The sequence below is a fragment of the Myxine glutinosa genome, chromosome 7, assembly GCF_964187855.1.
Source record: "Myxine glutinosa chromosome 7, kmMyxGlut1.1, whole genome shotgun sequence".
Classification (NCBI taxonomy): Eukaryota; Metazoa; Chordata; class Myxini; order Myxiniformes; family Myxinidae; genus Myxine; species Myxine glutinosa.
This window is the reverse complement of record NC_136267.1, coordinates 57,402,481-57,429,598: the sequence shown is the minus strand read 5'-3', so window position 1 is coordinate 57,429,598 and position 27,118 is coordinate 57,402,481. Positions and strand designations below refer to the sequence as shown.

The window sequence follows — 27,118 nt, the reverse complement described above, 5'->3', positions numbered from 1 at the left end:
CTCTATTTACATGAAATGGTTTGGTGCATGAAATGTTTTGGTCCATTCGCAACGCCAAAGCGAACGGCGAACGCTTTACATGAAATGGTTTGGTCCATGAAATGTTTTGGTCCATTCGCAACGCCAAAGCGAACGGCGAACGGCTTGCGAGTACAGAACTGCTACCATCATCAAGTTGAAAGAGAAGAGAAAAAAAATGAAAAGGAAAACATTCCAAACCGCGAGGGAAAACAACACGGCACGTCGACACAACAACGTGTCCTGTGATTGGCCGTACGTGGCTGCCAGTAGCTGCCCCCAAAAAAAAGCTTTCACCGTCCGGCGACTGAATTTAAGGGGAAAAATAAAACGCTCTTCGCTTAAAACAACGCCCTTCGCTCTGACTGAATTGGGACAATGTTTTTATGTTTTTAATTGAATTACTATCCGTAATGGCGCACGCTCTCACGGGAGCTCCGGAAGGTCGTATATCGCAGTTACGATGAATCGCAAATTAGTTTTTATTAGTTTTATTAGTTTTAAAACATAGTTTAACGCCAACATAGCGCCAACATAGTTTGCAAACGTGAAATAAATGAATACGCTCTCAAATGTGCCGTCCGAGGCAGAGTGTGTTCGCCACGTTCGGCACACGCGATAGCTCGCTGCTCTCTGATTGGTTGAATCGTTTTTTGGACATAGCTCGGTAAGTAATTGTCCGATTAATATGAAACCTTGAAAAGGCACATCCTCGGGTCCCCAGCAATATACCTGGCAAGTTTAAAGTATATCGGACCCGTGGTTGTCGAGAAACAGCGGTCACAGACAAACAAACACACAGAGATTACTGGAATTATAGATAGATTATTCCTTCTGGGTTTTCTGACCATTTTTTAATTAAAATACGTCTTTCTTTCCCTCACCCTCAGAGGCATACTTCTCATTGGTCTTTTAACAAGTGAATAAAAGAAATTCTGCCAAATTAAAAAGGCAATGGAGGGATGACAAACTACAGTCTAAAAAAGGTCATAAACGAGATAGGGGATGATGTTGGTTTAGACTTTAGAGAGTAGCTAACAGTATTGCCATCACACAACATCCCGACATCACTGCCCCCAGACTATTTTTGAGGTCTAAGCCAAGCTAAAAGTATTAGAAGCTCCTATATTTAATTTCTCCATGAGTATAAGAAGCTCCTATATAATTTCAGGGACTTCTTCCAGCTTCAGTTGTCTTTCCTACTTTTATTTTTTATCAACTTCGAGTAACCAATCACAAATGCAGATAATTGTAGATTGCTGTTATTAGAGATGTCCATGCAGTTTGTAAGAAGTTGATGATCATGTACTGATATGATAACATTGTACTTGGTCTGCTAATTTGTAGAGTCTCAGTATGTGGCTACACTACAGGAGTAATCAAGTACTGTTGTAACCAGTGAAATGTTTGTAGAAGCTTGAAGCAATAACTGATGAAGTGTAAATGAGGCAGTGATGTCGGGATTGTTGTGTGATGGCAATACTGTTAGCTACTCTCTAAACCAACATCATCCCTATCTTGTTTAGGACCTTTTTTAGACTGTAGTTTGTCATCCCTACATTGCCTTTTTAATTTAGCATAAATTTTTTCATTCACTTGTGTCTGTAATTTTTTACAATGTGGAATAACACAATGGTATGTGGTACTTAGAGGACACCCAATCTTGGAGCAAAAGTGTCAATATATCTTAATCAGCAATGTCAAACACTGCACATGTGCTCCTATATTGTCTGATGACTGCATCTTGCAGCTTTGTCTTATTGCTCGTTTCTCATGGAGTAATGTCTTCATCCAGCCTCATGCCACACAATGACCTGCACGTAGAAACGGCCAAAATAGTTACTGTGGATTTAGAGTCGAGAGAACAACATCAAAGTGATCATGCTGCAGCCTGATGTACAGAGCCACCTGTGTGGCATTTTCATGCAAATTTTCGTCAACATGCACAGGAGAGTACCTTACCCAATCCATACTCTCGCTGTTGTACACATACACTGGTGTATTCAGCAAATGTTCGAGAGTAAGAATTTCGTTTTCTGCACCCCAAGTACCTGCACTGTCCATCCGAGAAGCTCTTATGTAGGCTTCAACACTGGACACACCAGTGGAAAGTATGAATGGCTCAATATCAGACATGTGTGTGACAATTGCAGAACGCACAGCTCCGTGTTGTTGTTGTGAGCCAGTGATATGTGCAAATGAGCGAAATAAAGAGTTCTCGTCGCCTTTGATTTTCTTGAAATCTGTGATGGTCTGAACATGTAAGAATTGCATCTGGACCACCACAACATATACCATTGGACCTGATGAAAACGAGACCGAGCATATTGCATGCTGAGTGCTGCCATTCCTCAGTGATGGAATAGTACCTATGATCAGGCCATTCCTGTATATTGGCTGTCTGGGGGTTACTGTTATTAACAGGTTTCTTTTTCTTGTCTGACTTTCCATCATTGACATTCTGCTGTGAATTGGTGCGTTTGTTTTTCCCAGGTGGGTTAGCACTTGAACTGCAAACCTCTTTAGTTGAGATGACCACATCATAATGACTGCCCGTGTGTCTCAGGTAGATGGACTTAGCTGCAACGTCGACAGCCAACCTTCATTTTTGGAGTGTTGGAGTACCCACCTCATGTACCATGCATTTAAGCTCACCCTTTCTCATCGACCAGTACTGTTTTGTGCCACGCACGAACTGAAGCATCATAGCGAGATTGGTTTTGAGCTGTTGATCACTGGTCTCTACATTGCGCAAGATGCTGCTGACAGACATAGGCATGGTATTGGTGGACGTCATCACTTTGTACACACCTGACGCAATCTCTCTCATTTCTTTCTGCCAGAGTAGAAAGAAGACATACTGTGGATCCTTCCTGAAACGCGATTCCTTGTACAGGAGGCGAGACGTTTCATACTCAGAGTGAGAGAGCTTTTCCTCGCGTGGGCGATACTTTCCAAAGTTACCATCAGGAAACAGTACCAGAAAGCACATGACATCCAGGTACTTTTGACGATTGTCCAGTGGCTCCTCAAGTATGTTCATCAACTTGTACTGTTCTTTGTGAGATTCGGTTGAGAGCTTGTTGTCCAGATTTCTGATGGTATAAAATTGAAATCTAGAAACTTAATTCTCGGTGACTTTCTCGAGCACGGTGCTCGAAGTCTCGCTGACTACTTCAACCACTTCTTTGGTTTCCGCGTCAACAGACTCATCAACTTCTTTATACAGCCAGCTTATTTCCTTGAGTTTTTTTCACGGCTGCTTTGATGTCGCTGACTTGTCCCAAGCTACGCCAAACGACTTTGTTCTTTGTTGGCTTCCTGTTGACAATGATATTCACTTCTGGATTGCTTTGATGTACAGTAGGCTCACCCACCTCACCCAGTGTCTGAAGTGTTTTGTTTAAAGGCAGTGGAAGAAAGAACATGGTGCTTTTACATGCCTTTAGCGAGTTGTAGGTCAGTACTTTTTTTGTGTACGTACCTAACCTAACAACGGTTTGGTATGCCTCAGCATGCTGAATGAACTGTCTGCTCAAGCAGTCCAGCTTATTCAGCTCTGTGGGTATCGGAACGATTTCCGAGCCATTGAGCACACAGCTTAGTGGTATTTTGTTTCTTTTTATGGCTGATTTGTAAAAGTTGCACAGAAAGAACGTTTTGCCTTCAGTTTCTGTCATTTTTTGTAATAAATTTCTTTAATTCTTGCCATACTTCAGTACCTTGCTTATTAGTCCGGCAGATAAGCTAAATATAGCATAACAATTGTGCATTTTGTGAGGAAAGCACCAAATTTGGCACACCAGTAGACTATCATATTATGAAAAGATCTGGATATTGGGCCATCTCAGATTCAGAGATTTGATTTTTGCAAGATTTGCAGATTTTGCAGATTTGCAAGCTGAGATTGCAACGCCAGGGACAGCCGACTCCTTCCTGCGAGCTGCCCACGTCACCCGCACAAGAAGAGCTCATCAAATCACTGCAGCGGCACTGCACATCCTGCAACACCGTGCGTATGAACGCCACTGTATGACATATGCTGATGATGCAGTAGACCTGCCTGAGTTCGAAGACCGGTGTCACCAGAGAGGAGAAGACATTCCCAACTTTCAGTACTGGGCAACTGTGCTGGAACTAGAGATGCTGGTACTGGTCTACGTGCGTTCTCTGCGGCAGGCTTCATTCACGATGTACCTTGATGCCCTGACGGAACTGGTCCCATGGTTCCATGCCTTAGACCACACACACTATGCCAGGAGGGTCCCTGTTCACCTGAGGGACATGGTTGCACTCCCAATGAAGCACCCGGGTGTAGCCAGATAATTCAGGGCTGGCAACTTCACTGTACAGAAGACAAAGAAGGTGTTCTCTTTGATCCCAATCGAATCGAAATCTTGCAAAAATCAAATCTCTGAATCTGAGATGGCCCAATATCCAGATCTTTTCATAATATGATTGTCTACTAGTGTGCCAAATTTGGTGCTTTCCTCACAAAATGCACAATTGTTATGCTAAGTTGCCCCACTATATTTGAAAGCTGGACCTGAGAAACACTCTTTCGCTGATGCAACCATTGGCAGCTACAGCAGGGATTCTGGGAAAGTCTTGTGTAGCCCTGTCATACTGTGATATTAGCTTGGCATGAGTAAGCTGAAGTTCTAAATCTGGCATATTTTGTGCAACAACTTTGTTAGTGCAGAACTCGTGTGTTGACTGTAGCTCGTTGCTCAATTTCGAATCGTAACTGTCTACCTCACATACTTTAATTACATGATTGAAGGCTCCACTGTTGTGCTTCATCAAGGCTGGCAGTACATTTGTGGCTTCTAATTTTTTTTTTTTTTTTTTGTATACTGAATCGAGGCTCGTGAAAGAGCTAAAATTGAGCATAGACAGCATGCAAGAGAGAACGCAAGATGGGAAAATGGGTTGATGCTGATCTCAGGATTCGAAGCCTACTTTTGCATTCACTACCAGTATAACAAAGCAAGCTGTACCCCTTAGGTTCAACAGACTTATGATGCACCATTTGAAAGTTCTCGTCTGACTCAAGGACACCTTTAGTGTAATCATTATTAGGTCAGTTATCATCACAAGTAGGTAAAATTTTTCGTACCTCACGCATGGGTTTTTCAAAGTCAGACTTCAATTCTAATATTGTGGAAACTTCTGACTCTAAGCGGTTTGAACTTGCTAGAGCACATCCACATACGATCGCCTTTTTCCATTGTGCCATCTACAGACTCATATGCTGGCCTACACGAGCCATTCTAATCAATATTGTTGTCATCAACAGTATTACCTTCCATATTAAACAGGTAGGCTGCCTCCTAAAAGAATGGCTCATTATGAGCACAGTGCAAACCCTCACCAAAGTCTCCCCTTTCTTTTATCTCAATGCTACATATTGACCTGATAGCCTGAAGCAAGACCCCAGCAGACTGCTTACACATCCGAAGGGCCTTGTTTACCAATCTCTGAGCTGCTCGAGATAACACAGCTTTCTTACAAGAGTAACTCGTCATTGTTTTGGATATATTTGGGTGCTTCTTTTTGAAAGCTTTGACAAAAGCTTCAGCATTGCAGAGTAGTTTCTTGCTCACCTCAAGAACATACTGATTGATGCTTTGCATAAGGCTTAGGTTCAGCTAGTTCATACCTCCGCCTCATGTCTGCGCAATGCTGGGCTCTGTTCTTCGTGTGACATGTCCGAGCACACTTTAGAATAGATTTGGCCTTGTTTAGATAGTGTGCACGACGAGCAGCTAGTTCTTTATGTCTGTGAGTACTGCAGTACACATGACGAACAGCTTTTATGACACCGCTGTGAGCAATGTAGTGTCTTTTAAAAGCAGCTTTGAGTTCGTCTCTGTGAACACTATTGTACTCACGACAAGCAGCTTTGAGCTCGTCTCTGTGAGCACTATTGTACTCACTACAAGCAGCTTTGAGCTCGTCTATGTGAGCACTATTGTACTCACTACAATCAGCTTTGAGCTTGTCTCTGTGAGCACTATTGTACTCACTACAATCAGCTTTGAGCTCGTCTCTGTGAGCACTATTGTACTCACTACAAGCAGCTTTGACTTCGTCTCTGTGAGCACTATTGTACTCACTACAAGCAGCTTTGAGCTCGTCTGTGAGCTGTAATTGTACTCACTACAAGCAGCTTTGAGCTCGTCTCTGTGAGCACTATTGTACTCACTACAAGCAGCTTTGAGCTCGTCTCTGTGAGCACTATTGTACTCACTACAAGCAGCTTTGAGCTCGTCTACGTGAGCACTATTGTACTCACTACAATCAGCTTTGAGCTTGTCTCTGTGAGCATTATTGTACTCACTACAATCAGCTTTGAGCTCGTCTCTGTGAGCACTATTGTACTCACTACAAGCAGCTTTGACTTCGTCTCTGTGAGCACTATTGTACTCACTACAAGCAGCTTTGAGCTCGCCTCTGTGAGCACTATTGTACTCTCTACAAGCAGCTTTGAGCTAATCCCTGTGAGCACGATTGTACTCACTACAAGCAGCTTTGAGCTCGTCTATGTGAGCACTATTGTACTCACTACAAGCAGCTTTGAGCTTGTCTCTGTGAGCACTCACTACAAACAGCTTTGCGTTTGTATCTGTGAGCACTGTTGTACTCACTGCAAGCAGCTTTGAGCTCGTCTCTGTGAGCACTAATTGTACTCTCACTACAAGCAGCTTTGAGTTCGTATCTGTGAGCACTATTGTACTCACTACAAGCAGCTTTGAGCTCGTCTCTGTGAGAACTATTGGACTCACTACAAGCAGCTTTGAGCTCGTCTCTGTGAGCACTATTGTACTCACTACAAGCAGCTTTGACTTCGTCTCTGTGAGCACTATTGTACTCACTACAAGCAGCTTTGAGCTTGTCTCTGTGAGCACTATTGTACTCATTACAAGCACCTTTGAGCTCGTCTCTGTGAGCACTATTGTACTCGCTACAAGCAGCTTTGAGCTCGTCTACGTGAGCACTATTGTACTCATTACAATCAGCTTTGAGCTTGTCTCTGTGAGCACTATTGTACTCACTACAAGCAGCTTTGAGCTCGTCTCTGTGAGCACTATTTTACTCACTACAAGCAGCTTTGACTTCGTCTCTGTGAGCACTATTGTACTCACTACAAGCAGCTTTGAGCTCGCCTCTGTGAGCACTATTGTACTCACTACAAGCAGCTTTGAGCTAATCCCTGTGAGCACGATTGTACTCACTACAAGCAGCTTTGAGCTTGCCTGTGTGAGCACTATTGTACTTGCTACAATCAACCTTGAGCTTGTCTCTGTGAGCATTATTGTACTCACTACAAGCAGCTTTGAGCTTGTCTCTGTGAGCACTCACTACAAACAGCTTTGCGTTTGTATCCGTGAGCACTGTTGTACTCACTGCAAGCAGCTTTGAGCTCGTCTCTGTGAGCACTATTATACTCACTACAAGCAGCTTTGAGCTCGTCTCTGTGAGCACTATTGTACTCACTACAAGCAGCTTTGAGTTCGTATCTGTGAGCACTATTGTACTCACTACAAGCAGCTTTGAGCTCGTCTCTGTGAGAACTATTGGACTCACTACAAGCAGCTTTGAGCTCGTTTCTGTGAGCACTATTGTACTCACTACAAGCAGCTTTGACTTCGTCTCTGTGAGCACTATTGTCCTCACTACAAGCAGCTTTGAGCTCGTCTCTGTGAGCACTATTGTACTCACTACAAGCAGCTTTGAGCTCGTCTCTGTAATCACTATTGTACTCACTACAAGCAGCTTTGAGCTTGTCTCCGTGAGCACTATTGCACTCACTACAAGCAGCTTTGAGTTCGTATCTGTGAGCACTATTGTACTCACTACAAGCAGCTTTGAGTTTGTATCTGTGAGCACTGTTGTACTCACTGCCAGCAGCTTTGATCTCGTCTCTGTGAGCACTATTGTACTCGCTGCAAGCAGGCCTACACATGTCTGTAAGGTCGTCTCTGTAAGCACGATTGTACTCACTACAAGCAGCTTTGAGCTCGTTTCTGTAAGCTGTTGTAAAAATCAAGGACTACAACATTGTCCCAATAGTAGTTTTAATTCAGTTTCTATCTCTGGCAACACCTGTAAGAAATCAACAAGCTTTGTATCAGTATTCCGTAATCATAGAAGTAACAGTGGATTAGCAATTAGTGCAAGCAAGCCTGGAACATCTAGCAATACGCACCATTCGAGTGTACACTACCACACAGAATAAATGTCACAGGAATGTGTCGGAGCGATGTCCGTCCGAGTTCTTATGGGAGCCTCTCAGTGGTCGGAGACAGCATAACACCTGGGTTCAACTTAGACACAATTTCATTACATTCTCCCCGCCGTTAAAACTACACCTCCGCTAGGGCAGAAATCAAGCTAGCAGCACATAGCAGCAGAGTAATATCAGTGAGCAGCAGTTGTCAGTCCATGTCAGTCAGTCCAACCATAGCGGTCGGGGCGGCAAATCTCTCTCCCGGCGTGGGTCCGGTAACTACCGGGTTCTACATCCCCAAGACCGGAGTCCCCCGCGTCAGAGTAGCCGCCTAAATCGGGTGACGCCGGTGGCCCCACAGGGCCAGCCGGATCGGGTGCATGTAGCGGTGAGGAAGCCGGCAGATGCTCCATTGTCGGATCAACGGGGTCGTAAGCCGGTTCGTCAACTTCCCCGCATGGGGCCAGGTGGCGTACCGAGGCCATCGACTCCCGTCCATTGGGCAACATCACACGGGCGTGCTCGGGATTAGCTTGGAGAACCTGCACCTTGTCCACCAGCGGGTCATATTTACTCATGCGAACCGCACGTTTGAGAAAAGCCGGTCCCGTCTCAGCAAGCCAACCCAGTAAAGGTCGGGTACTGCCCGATCGCCTCGGGTAACGAAACATCCGGTCGTGGGGAGTTTGATTTGTAGCAGTACACAATAAAGTCCTGATCGAGCTTAATGCCCCGGGTAGTGACCAAGCCCATTGGTCTAGTCCTAGGCCGCGACTAGGCGGGACTTAAGACTCAGAGTAATGGCCCTCCATATAATGCCATTAAAGCGTTCTACCTGTCCATTCGCCTGTGGCCTATACGGAGTAGTATAGTTAGAAGCGACATTATGCTGGAGCAAGAAGTTCCTCACATCCTGGGACAAGAACACTGCGCCTCGATCGGTGTGCACATAGGCCGGATTCCCAAACATAGAAAACAAGTTCCGCAGGCACCGGATAACCGTAGCAGCAGACATATCACCACACGGGAAAGCAAAAGCGAATCTGGAGAACTCATCAATGATCGTGAGTAGATAACGAGAATTACTCGAAGCCGGTGAAGCCGGCAGGGGTCCTTTGAAGTCCATCGCTAATCTCTCCCACGGCCTAGTGGCTTGGACCAGCGTGCCCATAGGAGGGTTGTAGAAGCGAGGTTCGAGTTCAGCGCATACGGAACAAGTGCGACAGAGCTGACGAACATCCTCAACGGAGTAGGGCAAGTTACGGCTGCACACATAATGAGCGAAATGCGTCATGCCGGGATGGCACAAGGTGTCATGAAGAACGCGCAGATCCTCAAAAGAGGTGAGGCTCGCACACATCGCCGGCCGCGATAAAGCATCGGCAACGAGGTTATCCAGCCCTGGGCGATATTTGATTGTGTAGCAGAAATCGGGGATCGGCAGAAATCGGTGATCCGCCAGCGAGTGATTTTCTCATTCTTCATGCGTTGAGCATGCTGTGTGTCGTACATAAATGCGACGCTCTATTGATCTGTGATAATTTGGAAACGGCATCCCTATTTGCTCGGACGATAACGCCTGATCGACTCGACGATGGCATATGCCTCCTTTTCGATAGACCAATCTCTCCGTTCCACGGAGGAGAGAGTCCTTGAAAAGAAGGCCACAGGGCGCCCCCCCCCCCCCCGGCCTTGGCAGCGGGACACATGGGGAACGCATCACAATTCACAAGTGGGCGGAGCTTCTCAGAAAAATGTTGAACCCACTTGGAATAATGGGCAAACAGCCTGAGAGCACGCTTCAATGAAGGATGATCGCGGGGCGGGGCCATGTTGAGCAAGGGTCGCAGACGCTCCTTATCTGGAGCGATAGAGCCATGGGTCACTGTGTACCCTAGGAGATCTATCGTGTGAGCAGAATAGCGACATTTAGCCTCGTTCATAGTCAATCGATACCTGTGCGCAACCTCGAGGAAGCGCTTCAGATTAGCATCATGATGTTCTTTGTCGTACCCGCAAACCGTGAGATTATCCAGATAAACAAAGACATTGGTTAAATTCTCCTTAGCGATGAGGTTGTCCATAGCCCTTTGGAAGCACGAACCCCATTCGTGACCCCGAAAGGTAGCCGGGTGAAGTGGTGCAACCTCTGGCCTGATTCAAACGCAGTGTAGATGCGATCTGCCGCGGAGATGGGAATCTGATGATACGCACTACGTAGATCGAGAGTGCTATAGACCGAGTACTGTGCCACCTGTCGTACCAGTGAGTCCATTCCCGGGAGTGGGTAGGCGTCCAATTGGGTAAACCGATTAATCGTCTGCGATTAGTCGATTACCATGCGTTTGCAATGTGATTCGGTTCGTACCACCAGAACTTGGGCCCGCCAAGGCGACCGACTAGGTTCTATGATACCTTCCTTTAGTAGCTGCGCAGTCTCTTCCGCAATGAATTGCGTGTCAGCCCGTGAGTAGCTTCGCGATTTAACAGCAACAGGTGTACAGTCAGTGGTCATATTGGGAAACAGCGACAGTGGCTCAATTTCCATCCCTGCAAGAGCACACACAGCAAGAGTATCAGTACCACCAAATTCCATTTCCAAATGCCCATGTCGCTGGAGAAAATCATGTCCTCGCAAAACTTCTGCACATAATGCTGGTAAGACCATTAAATGCACATCTGGAAACATTCGACCCTTAATTACAAGCTTCAGTCGACATTCTCCCCGAGTGCTCAGCCAAAGCCCTTGAGAAGCCATGAGGATTCTGCGTTTTGTCCCAAGAATCGGCCAGCCATGCTTCTGAACAAGTCGAAAATTGACATAACTATCAGTGGATCCAGTGACAATTAAAGCATTTGCAAAAATTCCTTCAATCATGAATGGGATAATCGCACGGGACAGGCCATAGTCAGGTTCACTATGTCAATAAATTATATTTCGTTCAAAATCATGGTAGATTAGCAAACCTATACATTTTTGGAAACGTTATAGCATAAGGAAACTAAAAATCAATGTTTACATTTGGAGAGATACCTGTATGGCGGCCATTTTGGATTTTCAAAATGGCCACTGTAAAATACATATTTTGTTCTATTTCTGCCTCTAATTACCCTAAAAACTTTAAAAAAATATACTAAACCTATATTTTCAGGGACAAGGAATCCAATGAAAGTATCAAATTAGTGCTATGGGGAATGGTAAGACACGAATCAAAGGTTTTGAATTGCAAAATACTGTCTTTATATTCGCGATAAGTTGCATAATCAAATACATGTTATCATTTTGTACAGGCAGTTAATAACATCAAAATGTGTCACAATAATTCATATCACCAAACATACACAGGCAGTCAGCAAAATCATATACACATGCAGTCAGTATAACTTCACATCTACACAGGCAGTCAATGACAAAATATACACAGGCAGTCAATGGCATCAAACATACACGATTACAGAATATGCCATTTAGAGTTCGTCATCACTGTCCTGTGTGTCGTATCCGACAATATAGTCCGCATCGTTTTCACAGTCCGTTCCACACAAGCAAAGGTCGGTCAAATTGATTGGCAAATCGAATTGGTCGAATGGTCGATCGAATCGAATTCGATGAATCGAATCGAATCGATCGAATTGGTCGAATGGTCGAATGGTCGAATGGTCGATCGAAGCAATTGGTCGAATGGTCGAATGGTCGAATTTGTCGAATGGAATTGGTCGATTGGTCGAATTGGTCGAATCGAATTGGTCGGAATTGGCAAATGTAAACATTGATTTTCAGATTTTCCATGTAATGTTTCCAAAAATGTATAGGTTTGCTAATCTACCATGATTTTGAACGAAAAAACATAGTGAACCTGACTACCAGGTGGCTCTGTAGATGTCGAGTCGTCGAGAGGAGGCGCTCGAGCCTCGTGTGTGGATCCGACGCCAGCTAATGTCTTTTGTGCCGTTGAAGTTGCTTGTAGGCCAGTCATGTCGTCACCAGAGGGCGCTCGTGCCACGCGCGGAATTTCAAAGCCAGCGTACACCGATCGGGGGCCGAACACGGAAGCTGGCCGGGCGTCGAAAGAATTCCTGTCAAGGACGGTCGTGCCGTGTACTGAAGTGATTGAGCGAATTGTTTAGTCGGTGCGGCGAGTCTCATCAAGGTCGAGCTCTCAGCTTGGGGCCCACGGAGAGGGGCGATTCCAATCAAGGTCGGGCGAGGCGTGCCGGGCGCCATTCGTACCGCGGGCGCGGAGATAAGCACATTCAGCGTCGAGCTCGCTCGCCGGCCCTGCGACGATCGACAAACTTTTGCAAAGTGACCCGTCTTTGTACACAAATGACACCGCCTCCTTAGCCGGACAAACTAACCTGAGATGGTTCCGGTTCCCGCAGAAATAGCACTTAGCGTCTTCCTGGCTTGGGTCCAGCAGCAGCGGCCGCTGACAAACTCTGGTCCGGGTCCTCGAGCGCATCGCGTGCCTCCAATTTCGGCGAGGATGCATCAGCCTCTAGCTCGGCGGTAGCTCTCTCCGGTCGTGTCTGTCGGGATATCCCTGCAGTGACGTATTTTGCGTTCATATGCGTCGGCTTGTGCCTGCGCTTCGGTGTACACGTGAGATAACCGAAGGGCTGATTCTAGGGTCAAGTCGGGTTCTTCAAGTAGTCTTTGTCTGACGACCGGCGATCTAATACCTGAGACAAAAGCATCACGGGCAAGGTCATCACAGACTTGTGCATGGGTGCGTACCTCAGGGGTACAGTCCTTCAATAGTCGTCGGAGGTCTTGAGCGAATTGGTCTATGGTCTCTGTGGGCTGTTGTCGACGAGACGCAAGCAAATGTCAGGTGTAGACCACGCGTCGTGTTTTGATGTAGATACGTTGCAGCTCGGCCACAGCAGTATCGTACGTCGCGCACTGTGTAATGGACATGTACACAGTATGATTCACCTTGGATTGCAATACCGCAAGCTTCGTGTCAGAGGTGATTTCCCCCTGCGCATTCAGATGATTAGTCAGGAGCTTCAGCCAATGTATCAGTTGCGCGGCCGCGTCCGGCGCTTGGGGGTCCACGCTGAAAACTGGAACTTGGATCAGCTTATGGGCCATGTCGTTCTCGTTCAGGACGAAGAGAGGAAACTGAATTAATTGTAAAAATCAAGGACTACAACATTGTCCCAATAGTCCCAATTGTCCCAATAGGCTCATTGCGGCTTTGCAGTACGGTCATATTATTTTCTATTTTGAGCTCTTTTATTTTACTGAACAGAAGGCATATTGGTGGTAGCTACTGTAGTGGTTCTTTCCCTTTGATAGACCGGATAACATCTGTTCACTCCTCGAATGTAACTGGTGTGGTTTGAAGGTTTCCCTCCAACCAATAGGGTGGGGACAGAGGGGAGGGGCGGAGCCTCTCGGGAGGAATTTATGCACGGCTGGAAGTGAAAAACACTTGTGGTTTTTACTGTTTTGCTTACTTGAAGTGTCAATGAAACATATTATACACTCGAACTGCAAGTGTGCTCGCCAGACAAATACAGTCACTATAAATCATCAGAAAGACGTTCGTCAAACACTGTACACCTGACACGCTTTCTTATCTGCGCATGCGCATAGCAAGGTTCAGGGTTGAGAGAGTCGGGAAGCTGGGATCTTTATATATAAATATCAATTAATTGACCATTGACCACCAGTGGATGCAGTATGTCAAAACAAAGGTGAAACTGTTCTACACGAAGGCCTCAGTGATGCGCTGACGTAGCAAATCTGCCACCAAGAACCTGTGACTGGAGGAATTGTGATCATGTGTCTCGTGTGTGGTGTATAGCACTGGTACTTCACTATTATTTTATTTTCATAAATGTAACAATGAAAAACAAGGCATTTCCCGAGACATGATATTTCTGCTGATATTATTTGATGTCACATGACATTATCACGCATGACGCCGACACTGAGGCAAATGTGTCTCGCGGCTCCGCCCCGTCAAGCTGATTGACAGTCATAGCCACGCCTACCCCAGTCCTTTTTTTTTACATAGGAATGTCGTGGAATCCTTTCAAGCTACAAGAATTATAATGCCAAAGGATGTTGCAGGAAGTAAAACTCTGTCGAATGGCAGCAGCAGCATTGCCATTGATAGAGGCAGCTCGGAAATATGCCGTCTGAAGAAGATAATAATAATAATAATAATAATAATAACAATAATAATAATAATAATAATAATTATTATTATTATTATTCTGAAAAAGAAGATGAATTCCTGGGTTTGACCGATCTCGTTTTTTTGCTTTATTTTGCTTTTGCCTTAGTCTGGAGAACTGAAAAGTGATCCCCCCCTCGACAATCAGCTGAACAGACCAGGTAGGCTCTCATATGTGGCCATGCACGTTTTTAAAGAAGATACTCCAACTTTAGTTTTGAATGTAGCAGATGGGACCGACGTTTTTTTCCGCGCCATCCCTACATGGAGAGTACTGGCATACTCTGTGATATTTCTCTTTAAAATGATTCCTTTTTTAAACAATCTTTTAAGAATTATCTGGCTTGGGATTCTCGAATCACGGAGTGATTTCACCAATCTTTGCCAATGGTGGGATTATGTAAAAGCACAAATCCGAGTCTTCTGCCAGCAATATAGGAACAATTTCTCTAATGTACAGCAAGCCAGGATATGCATTTTAAAGAAAGAAATTCTTGACTTGCAAGAAAACATGGTTAACATTGATGAGGATGTACGATGTCATCGGCTTCACGAGAAGCAAGCCCTACTGAATGTTTTAACTAAAGATGATGCTCTTGAAGTGCCAACACGACTCTGAGTAAAAGGTCTATCTACCTCAGAAACTTGCTGTTAGGAATTTTTTTAGCTTTGAAGAAGCTGCAAAGTCTAATCGATTGTTGTAAAGCTTACGTTCAAGTGATTGACAAATTATTGAGAAGAATGCTCAGTTGAAATGTTTTATCAGAGACTTCGTTTTCTGTGAGCGAAGAGCTCGTCTCTGTCAGCACATCACTGAGTGTTTTAAGAATGTTTTTACCACACAGAAAAGTAATGATCAAGAAATGTTTGATTTTACCCAAAATCTACCACAATTAGAAGAATAACAGCAGCGCTCTCCAGAACAGGATTTTACAGCAGATGAACTATTAATTGCTCTTAATAGCCTTAATGAACATAAAACACCTGGCTTTGATGGTTTACCTGTGGAATTTTACAAAACATTCTGGGACTTGCTCGGTCCGACACTTTTAGATGTTTTTAAGTTTAGTTCACAAGAGGGTGTGTTACCTCTAAGTTGTCGCCATGCAATTGTGTGCCTTATCCCGAAGAAAGGAGACTTAGTCTTTTCAGAATTGGCGGCCTATCTCTGCTTTGTGCGGATTACAAAATCCTTTCCAAAGTCCTTGTAAACCGCATAAAGCCTCTTCTTCGTTTTTTTAATACACTTTGATCATTCTATTTGTATTTTTAATCAGTCTATTCATGATATTTTTTAAATTTGGGACTTGTGGGATGTCTGTGCTGCACAAAAACAGAATGCTGGCCTGTTTTTACTTGACCAAGAGAAAGCATTTGATACTATTAGCCATGAATGTTTTTCATACCTTAAAACAGTTTGGTTTTGGGGCAGCCTTTATTTCTCATGTCTCATTGCTGTACAATCATGTTTTTAGCATAATTAAAGTCAATAACAGTTTATGTGCACCACTAACAGTTGAAAGAGGAGTCCACCAAGGGTGTCCTTTATCGGGCATTCTCTACTCTCTCTGCATTGAACCTCGACTGATTCGCCTTCGTGCTAGCCTACCAGGTTTTCCTGTGATGCCAACCAAAAGGCCAATTGTCACCTCAGCATATGCTGATGATGTGTGTGTTGTGGTGCGTAGCAGTGATGACGTCACCATGCTACTAAACAATTTGAAGAAAAAAAATCACCGGTTTATCTCTTCCCACCCGCAGCTATCTTATCCATCTTCTTGGCTGTGGTACACTGAATCATGTGGAGAGGCAATTACGGTCAAGTAAGCTTGCTTTCTCAACATGGAAAGCTAACCCAACTGAGGGAAACTTTCATTCATTCCATGAGACTCTTAACAAGAGTGCATCCATCCTGAGGTGTGCCAGAAACCACAATCTTGAAAATCTCAAGGCTGAACTTTCCAACCAGTCATCTTCCTCCTAGTCATGGTGGTACCTTGTTTAGTGTTGCTACGGTGTATGCTCCCGCTCAATCCCTTCTCTCGTCTCAATGGCATTACTGTAGACTCTGATCGAGATAAGGCGGAATGTCTAAATCTGTGGTTGCCTCCAAATCTTGTGTACCGAACACATCTTGCTCTGTCTCTATCTTACCCCCTCATATCTACTGGAGTTTGTATCATTCTCACTCGAGCAGGTAGGGAAGGTTCTGCCCAACTTTGATTCTGCAATGGTGACGGGTGGAGATTTATCGGCAAGGTCCCAGGAGTATCTCCCAGAAACTTCATCAGAAGGTAGAAGCTTTCCTGCGCCTCCTCTATGGTTCACCAACTATAACTGATGTCAACAAGCTTCGCTTCAACATTTTCTGTGTCAATCAAGGCCATGTTGAATTCCAGCAATTGCCACCATGTCAAGACAGTTCAAAAAAGCAATCTTCAATCCAACTACCAGGCCTGCATTTGGAGACTGTGATTTTCACAGTTTCCAGATATACCCAGTCCTATTGGGCATGGATTAAAATTATCAAGTGACAGTAATGAGCTCACAGTTGACTGGATGAGTGGTCTTTCCTGCCCCAGATGCTGTTCTGGAACTAATGTCCTGTGAGTGTACACGTGTTTGTTTCGCTCCAACATGTAGCTGTGTTGTAAATGGTCTCAAATGTTCCGATATGTGCTGCCTGCAGTCATGTAACAACCAGAGCACAGACAATGAGGTTGATGACATTCCTGAAGACCAATATATGGATATTGTTATGGTTTTGGAATAAAGGATAATCCCCCTCGTAGGTAGACGCACCACAACATGAAGCCTCGCGATAGTTCAGTTATTTCTTAGTGAATGTAAGCGTAGTCCTTTCCCGTGTTAGTTTTGCGTTGAGCAGGCCCGTGAGTAGGGCGGTCTTTTGGGCTGGAAATGCCACGTGGTAGGCCTTCAACAAGTCTGGCAAGGCCGAAGGCAGGCGCTGCAGAGGGAGTGGCCGGTAAGCACGAGCCGCCAATCAGGGCTCGAGGGGAGTGGTTAACCACGGCAACGGGAGGTGGGGCTTGGAACATTCGAGTAAGGCCGGGGCGGAGCCATAAAACCCTGCTCCGAGCCCCCCACCTGAGTTCTCAGTTGAGTTGGAGTTCTGAGTCTGAGTCGGAGTCGGAGTTGGAGTTCGGGTCGAGGCATTGATTGAGTCAGAAAGAGAGAACGCGCAAGAGAACGAGTGAATGGCATTGTCGGTTATCGTGATTGTACACGAACTTGCCCCGTGCCCTGCGCTCTGCGCTGTATTAATCGTGCGTTCGAGAAGACGACCTGTGCCGGGCCACAGACGCGCGATCTCCTCCTGCCTGACTTCTCCTGCATACGTGCTGTGACCGCCAGAGGGCCACGCCGGGCGAGCTGCCCCAGAGCGACCGACAGCAAAGCGCGTTTAGCACGCGAAACTTCTTCTCTTCTTCCTGTGTGCGTGAGTGGGAACTGTGTCTGGGGATAAGTTAAATTGTTTAAGCTTCTGCTCTGTGTCCCCTTTCCTTCATCCTGATTATTGTACATTGTAAATAAATGGTGTTATTCCTCTTATTTGACCGTTCCCGTCCCTTCCATTGATTGGCCTCGCATGGTACGACTAGAACCACTCAAATCGGGTTCCATAAAAGTAACGGCACGAGTCACGTGATACGCATACCGCTCGGGCGTACTCGATTAAGCGTGGCTCGTGCGAGGTTCGGTCCCCGCTTTCGTGGCAGCGTGGGTTAAAGGTACATGCGGCATCGGCCCGATACCCTTTTTCACGCTTGCTGCAGAATTGGAGATTCGGCCTCATGGACACGAAGACCCAGGGGGGAAAAAGGGGTTTTATCCCCCTTTTGTAACAGGAGCAGGCTTCGGGAGATCCGCAACAATATTATATACTGATGATGAAGATGATTTATTGTGATTTTTCAGCATTAGAGTGTATTTGTATGAATTTGTATAGCAGAATTTGTATGAATTTGTAATTACATAATTTGTAATTTGTATATATGAATTTTGTATAGCAGGTAAATCAGCATGAAGGAATTGTGAAACATGCAAAACAATATGAGTGGATGTGCTTGGTAAGAAAGGGTATAGCTCAATGATAACGAAATAGGTATACACGGAGAAGTTGTCCGCAATTGGTTGAAATAGCAAAAGCGTAACCCGCAATGTTTAATGCTTTGCTGTAGTTGTCATTTCACTTATTTTCGTGTTGTCAGTCGCTCTGTTACACTGAAATTCATAGCTATGTGCAACAAAACGACCAATCAAATTCGTGCATTAATGCATGTGTAATGCCTGCATGAAAGAGCCACATGCTTATCGGCAAATAGAAGACTCGTTGAATGAAACTATGCTCTTGTGTTTAAGTATTGTGAGAACGTCATTGGGACCTTAATTTCCATGGAAAGGAGTTGGTGAAGGATCGTTGTGAACTGAGTATTTGCAGTACTTGTGGTTAAAATCAAGGAAGGGGGAGACATCTCTCTGTGCTCCAAGTAGTTGATACTTCACTTATACTGTGTGAAAACAATTATTGTCTGGAATATGAGGTGCTCAGCTTGACGGATTGCAAAACTATAGTGGTAGTCGTGAGAAATGGCCAATTGAGGCAGCACTTTGCTGCAATACATCCTCAGAATTACTCTCGCCAAAGATGTATCTCCAATAACTAAATAGTCACCTAATGTTCTCCAATTGCCAATTCTTCCGCTGTTCTCATGGTTGATTTATTGTCGCTACCTCCATCTTTCGTGGGAATGTTTTCATATGTCTGTTTGTACTTGCGAAAACCAAAGATTTTTCAAGTTTAGTTGTTGGTTGAGTGTTATTATTCCCTTACCGGTTTCACCGGAGTGGACTATAGGTTTGCTCTCCGTCCGTCCGTCTGTCTGTCTGTCCATCCCACCTGTGGTTTTCCAGCCTTTTTCCCCATACCCTTCAACATATTCAACTGAAACTTGAGGCTTTATTATGACAAGTTGCAGAAACTGCAACCCATTCTGAAGCTTTGCATACCTAAAACAACTTGACCTACTGCATACGGCTAACAATTGCTGAGTGATTCCCCCCCCACCCCACATCTCCCTCCCCCCCAAAAATATGCATGTGCTCTCTTCTCTGAAACTACAAACACGATTTTGAGGAAACGACCACAAGCTTCATAGGTGATGCCTAATTATGGGCATTGCCCACATCAAAGTGTGCGCTCATTAAGGTGAATTACGTGGGTGTTTTTGAACCCCAAAATAGTTATTTGCTCTCTTCTCCGAAACTACACACACAATTTAAATGAAACTTGATTGCAACCTTCATTGCCCATGATGTACCAAAGTTTGTTCATGGCATTATAAATATCAGCGTCTGAGGGGTTCTGTGGGGGTTTGAGTGAATGTTGCTCCTGATCCCGGTGAGCTTCAGGACATGCGGTCCTATTTTTTTTGAGATCGCTGGAGGCCAAAAAGGACAGCATATGCCAAATTTATAAAATTGTCAATTTTCATCCCATTGATTTGAAATTTGAAGAGGATTTGCATCTCAAGACACTGAATTCAACCACCAATTATTTTTGAGGTAAGCATCGGCCAACAGGTCACAATCTCGAAAAGTTGTGGACAGATTTGGAGAAAACTTGGTGGACAGGTTGGTTGTGCGACAAGGAAGAAATGATTAAATTTTGATGAATATCCAAATCCGGATCTGGATCAGATAATTTTAAAAAGTGATTCTTCACCAGCCCTTAAATGATCGAATAAGCGCAGGCAGTGTTGGCCCGGGTTTTAATCTTATTCTCAAAGACACAAAGTAAAGCTTCTTCAAGACAAAACATCTAACCGATATCACTAATTCATTAGTGGTAGATGCATTAGGCACTCATCGTCAATGCCCATGCCCTGCCTGTCTTTTTACTACTGTTAGGTAAATGTACATGTATGTAGGCCTGCCTATGATGTGAGATGTCAAGCATACATTACACATTTGTATGTACATGTATCTCACCAAAGAAGAATGCATTCCTTTACTTTCATTTGATTTTATATTTCATTTTTTAACAATCTTAAAAAGACCCTTACCTGTACTCCTGAAATGTTTAATGCCTGATGCCTAGGGTACGAACTAGATGGCTTATGCTAGGCTATTAGATTCATTCTTCATCATTAAGGGTCTATTGAAGAACACCCTGCTCTGTCTGAATGGAAATGATTTGACAAACATGGCAAATGCATTGGGGTCAGAAAGATGAAGCCACTTTCACTGTTGAGTGAAAGGGATGGTTTCAAGTGCAAGTAACTGTTACGTCATTGCAAGACTTTCGCACTCATTGACCTTTGACCTATGTTGTTTACCGGTGACATTTAGATTCTGTCTTTATAAAATCTATCTCTAGACCATCAATAGGAGCATAAAAACTCTGCCCCATTGTGCATTTAGAGGTTAAACTGCAAGCAAATTACGCAAAAACTAATTGTCGCCCCTTACAGAGATAAAGGCAAATGAGCATAGATGTGTCCTCACGTTTTCCTTTAAAAATAAGATTTTGAAAAGCTTTAGCAACCTTACTAGACAAAATATTGTAAAATAATTGAAATGTACAGATAGGGGATGTAAAATAAAGCATTTTTTCAAAAAAATTGAATTTTGCACTCATTGACCTTTGACCTTGATTAGTGACCTAATTACGCATTTTTGGGCTTGGCAAACAACAGATTCATATTCAGCATGAAAAACTACCCCAGAAAAAGTGGTTTGTTTGCTTTTACTCAAAAATGCCTCAATCATTCTATAAAGGCACATTTTCAGATTTTTTGACTAGGCTACATTGAGTAATAGGGCTAAAACCGATAGATATAACACGTTATCGCAAAAAGATGTGGACAGATTCGGACTAAACCTGGTGGACAGGTTGTGTGTGTGACAAGGACGATTTGATTCGATTTTGGTGAGGATCTGGATACGAAGTATATGAAAAATCTGAAGTGACCACCATTGAGTGATGGGGCCAAAAACGATAAATAGCATATATTTCAAAAAATTTGGATGGATTATGACAAAACTCGGTGAATGAGTTGGGTAGGTGACAAGAACAAGCCAATTTGATTTTGGTTCAGGTCCGGATCCAGATCCACCCCATCAGTGGGATACAAAACGTGCATTGTACAGTCTGGTGGAGGTATGCACTCGACTGAGTGCCGTTCTGGTTTACATCTGCCGTTATGTATTGTCAGATGTCCAAAATCCAAGTTTGACTACTGTGTGTAAGTTATCTATTTTGCTGTGTTGATTTTACTTCACTAACTCCATACGTTCTTAATTTGAAAATCTTATACAGGCTTGTATCATATTTTCAATCTTTTGGGTTTTTTTTTTTTTTTTTTTCAATCTGCAGGCTTGTATCATATAGAGGAGCATTTGCCAACATCGGGCACAGTGGTTCTTTATTCCTGTTCACTATGCAACACCAGAGGTACTCTGCATGCCATTGCTGTATTGGCCCACGTCGCTGGATTCCAGCACCGTTTCACCTTCCTGGTATGTTTCTGTGTTCATGTATTTGCTCGAAAACATTTTCAAAAGTAATTGTTATTGTTGTTGTATAGCCCCGGACAGTTCTCCCAAACAAGCCCGTGCAAGGAGACAGCCGATTGTTCTCGCAGGAGCGATTTTGCACCATGATTAACAACTCTAGTGACCACAACTATCGAGGATGCATCTTTGTGGTGGTTGTACACCCCAACGAAAGTCGGGGGGCAAATCTTCCCCATTCTTCCCTGCTGCCCAGATTAGTTAGGGCAGCGCGGTCACTGTCAGAGTGCCCATGGACTCCATGGACCCCATCGGTCCCCATGGACCGGCCCTCTCCCTCTTGTCTTTCTCTCTCTCTCTCCTCCATCTTTCTCTCCCTCCCACTTTCCCTCTCCCCCTCTCTCCCTCTATCCCTCCCTGTCTCTAACTTTGTCGTAGCCCTGACTTCATGAAAGCAGGGATACACCATCCCTGATTAGGGGATCTCTGGGTCGCTCCTGCAAGATTGATCAGCTGTCTCCGTGCTGCGGGCTTGTTTGAGAGACCTGTTTGGGGCTATACAACAACAACAACAACAACAACTCTAGTGACCTTGTTTTTTGGGGCCTAGTGGTAGATGTTGTGGCTTGGATGACACACGACAAACTACAACAGCACTCGGAAGAGCGCATACCTCCGCCAGGTTGAACAGTTTATGTTTGGTGTTCCACTGTTGTTCGGATCTTGATCCTGACCTGAACCAAAATTGAATGGACTTGCTCTTGTCACCTGACAAACTCATCCACCTAGATTTGTCATTCCTCCACAGCCTTTTGAAATACTCGTACAAACGTTCCCTGCGGGAGCGGTAGGAAGGGCCATTCCTCTTTGGGTATATCGATTACAGTAGATCGAGGGTCGGGCCTCAAGAATATCAGGGGTGTGTTTATTAGTCCCCTACCGGTGTACACCGGAGGGGACTATAGGTTTGCACGCCGTCCCTCCGTCTGTCCGTCAGTCCGTCAGTCTGTCCGTCACGCCACGCAAAGAACAGTTTTCCGGACTTTCTTTCTAAACTCTTAATGCTAATGATTTCAAACTTGGCACATGGTTTCCTCATGATAAGTTACAGATCGAGTTCGAACTTCACAACGTTTCGATCATTTCTGACAAAGTTATGGCACTTTGAACTTTGGGAATTCTGATAATTCTGATGATCCTTAACTCAGTGCCATTTTAAGTCTTAATTTCCTTTAGAAACCATTTTCTCTGCAATAATTGGACCGATTGAGATCAAATTTTCACCGCAGGGGGGACTAAGTCTGTAGAATATTTTAATGATAATTATGACGTCACACGTCACAGGTCACATGGTTCGGCCGCCATATTGTTTTTCATGAAAACACGAAAACCCCATTTTCTCTGCAACGGCTGAACTTGTTGAGGCCAAATTTTGCAGGCAGGATCGCATGCCCATGACGAACAAAAAAGTCAGCGAGCATGACGTCATGCATCACATGGTTTCAGAGTTATGACGTTTTTAAGCATGAACCTTTAAAACCGAGCTCCTCCCTCATTTTTGATCCAATCGAGGGGAAACTTCACAGATCTGTTCAGCATGTCAGTCCACTAAAATGTCCTTTTGGAATTTGTGATAGGTCACGTGGTTTGGCAGATATCGTTAATTAAACGGAAATATGAAAAAAATGGATATCTCTTGAATCGCTAGTACTTCAGACCGTGAGTTGGTAATTATATAATCCAATTGTTACGGATACGGAGCACGGCACTCCCCTTAACGGGGGGCTTAATCCCCCTTCTCTTTCTACTGGCCGTCTCTGCTCCTGAAGCCGCCAGCTCCCTCTTTACGAGGCAGGTGTGCGACCTCGTTCGCGACCGCGGATAAGATGTTAATTTGCCGAGCGGATGGCAGCCGCGGCACGAACCGTTAACAGGGACTAGAACCGATTCTTAACGTTGGCCAAATCGTGCCACAGGTATTCAATGGGGAAATCACGAAAGCGACACGGATGTGAAGGAAAGAAGACATAGGTAGGAAGAACACGATTTATTACTACTATTATGTACACACTCAAAGAAACCAAGGAGGAGGAAAGATAAGAAAATAAAGACAGAAAGAATGGAAGGAGACGCAGTGCAAATATTAGCTTATTCTAAACAGGCTTAACTTATTCCCAGGGACAAGACACACAGAACAAACTCACGTACACAAAAGGATGGAATGGCAGGAATGGGTGGAGCGAAGGGTCCAGGCAGGTGGTCCGGGAGGAAGGTCCGGGGCAGATGGTTCAGGTGTTGAGGTCCACGCTCGCGGTTCACGCTCCAGGCTCGAGGCGAAAACCCGGCAAAAACGGCCTCGTGTCTCACCGACCGGCAATAGGGCCTAGAGGGTCTCGGCCTAGTGCCGCAATACAGGCACCCCCTCACGTCTCTCTTTCAGTCTTGCTGGATCACGCCTCTCGTTCGTGCCTTCTCACCGACCTTGTACCTTCTCTGTCCAACTCTCATGAACCTTCAAGCACCTCCCTCCACAGAACTCTTACTTCAGAACTCCCTCTGCAGAACTGCTCGTGGGGCTCCCTCACTCATCTCCTTCCTCAATCGTCTCTTCGTGCCGCCGTGGGGACGTCGTGTGCTCTCCCAGGACTCATCTCCTTCCTCAATCGTCTCTTCGTGCCGCCGTGTGGACGTCGCGTGCTCTCCCAGGACTTATGTCCTTCCTCAATCGTCTCTTCGTGCCGCCGTGGGGACGTCGCGTGCTCTCCCAGGACTTATCTGAGGTGGGTGCGTCCCGCCGCGGGTTATATCGGCCACACCCTCTAACCTTCGCGAACCTCCCCGATCGTTCTTCCTCCGCCCTCTCAAGCCAAACCCCTCGTGCTTGGTTGGTTGTAGGGGCTCTCCTGGCTCCACCCTCTGATGACGAGGTGGAGACACGCCTTTCTTTTCCGAACCGACCGCGTGCTCAATGGCGGGCGAATGCAGTTGGCAATTGCGGACAAATGGGGAATTTGAAAAGGGAATCTGTCTTATTCGATTCAGTGCAATGTAGAGTCGACTGTTGGGAAACACAGCCTTGCGAGGCCCGGCGTGATTCGCGCACGGCGGTTCTTTTGAAACCGCCGCGGTTACGATCTCACCTGGTCCCGGCGGCACCCAAATCCCGGCACGAACCGAGGGCTTGCTTCGGCTAACCGTCGGTCGAACCGCTATCCCGTTTAGCGTCGATGCTCCACTTGCATGCTCACACCCCGCGTTCCGTTCCTTGCTCACACATCCAGCTGTCTCCATACTCTCCGTCATTGCACCTTCTCTTACACACCCCCCAGGTACACTCATAGACTTCGTCACACACCTGACCACCGCACACCTTGGCACACACTCGTCGTTCGCACACCTTATCAACACACCTCTTCGCGCCCACTCCTCGGTCACGTCCTCTGTGACAACCACGGGTGTGCACTCACCTGCACACCCAATCACGTGCCTCACTACCAAGTCAAGCGTGCATTCCCACACGCGCTCGACCATTCCAGGTGTGCATCCTTTCGTTCCAGGTGTACATTCTCTCTCACCTGCCACAACCAACTCGTGCTCCACGTCACTCTCACTACTCTCAACACCACACTCGGTCGCGCATTCACCCTTACTCTTGGCAACGCACTCTGTTATCATGCACCCGTCCATTACACACCTTTCTCGTGCATCCTCTTGTGCACACTCTCTCGTTACGTCCTCCGTAAAACTCACCACAGGTGTGCACTCTTTCGTTACATCCCCTGTAACACTCCCCATCACGCGCTTCCATGTGCCCTCCCGCACATGCGCCTCGACCAACTCACTCTCGACAGCACACTCATTCCTCGGCGCGCACTTTTTCCTCACACACCCCATAGTCGGACATCCTCGCACACCTCCTCCACACTCTGTACCTGTCGCACACCTCACCATTGGCCTCATGAACACCCGGGTCTACACCAACACCCAAGCCTACTGAATCTCCCCTCACACCATATACATTGCCGAGTATATCGCCACTCACCTCGGCACCTCGTCGTCGCTCCTCTTCCGCCACCTGCAAACTCTTTATTTGGTTAGTGAGCACATAATCATGATTTGAACACAGACCTTGTACATATTCCATCACCTCCTCCTTTATCTCCCTCTTAGTTTCCCTCCGTCTCTTTTTGATTTCACTCACTCCCTCTTCCACATCCTCGAATTTTTGCTTCACCTCTTTTATTTCCCGGTGTGCCCCCTCAATTTCTTCCTCTAATGCCACCTTGGTCGTTTCTATGTGCGTCCTTACTTCCCGTTCTTTTGTCTCCATTACTTCTGTTACCCCGTCCAACCTCTTTGTCAACCCCTCGTGTACCATCTGACATTCCCTCTCTGTTGCTACCAGTTCCTCTTTTATCTCTTTCTGCGTCGCCTTCAACCCCACGATTACCGCAGTGTTCTTCTCCCTTGCTCCCCTAATTCCTTTTGTCCGACCGTCAGCTGTTCTACTGCCCTCGTTAGATCTTCTATGCCCCCCTGTAACCTAACCGTTCTATTTCTCACCTCTTTCTCAATACGCTCCTCACCTCGCTTTACCTCCTCGCGTACCCCCACGAACTCCTCGCTCTGACCTCGTCTGATCTCCTCCCCCATTTCTACCATCTCTTTGGTAGATGCTACCCTCATCTGCTCCAAATCATTCCTCTGGGCATCCAATTTGGTTTCTAACCCGATTTTCACCTCCTCTATCTGCTTTCCCATTTGTTTAATTTCCCGGGCCGATTGCTCCCCTATTTCCCTCAATTTGCCCTCCATGGTGTTTTCTAACCCCCCTAACCCATTCTTCATTCTTTTTTCCTTTTTTTTTTTTACACACTGCAATACGTGCAGGCTGCTCCACAGAGCGACCTTGCGGGCTTATCAACGAGGCGAGGCATGACACACATGTGTCTCAGCATACCTCAGATCAAGTGAAAACCAGCATCAACCGTGCATAAATTTGCATATTCGATCATTTTTGACAAAGTTATGGCACTTTGAACTTTGGTAGGGGACATGTATTGCAGCGCAATACTCAGAATGCTTGTTTACCAAGTTTCTTGTAGAGAGCTTGCCAAGTGGTTTAAGCATTCTCGCAAGC

At 45.4% G+C, this 27,118-nt stretch overlaps 3 protein-coding genes across 13 annotated transcripts in view; 2 read left to right on the top strand and 1 right to left on the bottom strand.

The window, feature by feature from the left end:
- LOC137431270 (uncharacterized) overlaps window positions 1–27,118 on the top strand; it is a 917,646-nt gene that overhangs the window by 51,313 nt on the left and 839,215 nt on the right. The gene's annotated exons all lie outside the window — the stretch shown is intronic.
- The window catches only part of LOC144888143 (uncharacterized), a 1,118,715-nt gene that overhangs the window by 696,315 nt on the left and 395,282 nt on the right, over window positions 1–27,118 (top strand). For 6 of the 10 annotated variants that reach the window (XM_078781770.1, XM_078781768.1, XM_078781769.1 and 3 more), the window contains exon 5: window positions 21,842–21,984. The exons of the other annotated variants lie outside the window; for them this stretch is intronic. In XM_078781770.1, the coding sequence (XP_078637896.1) occupies window positions 21,842–21,984 (143 nt within the window). The remainder of the gene's footprint in view (window positions 1–21,841; window positions 21,985–27,118) is intronic. 10 annotated transcript variants of the gene reach the window in all.
- The window catches only part of LOC144892862 (uncharacterized), a 473,149-nt gene that overhangs the window by 403,918 nt on the left and 42,113 nt on the right, over window positions 1–27,118 (bottom strand). The window lies entirely within an intron of this gene.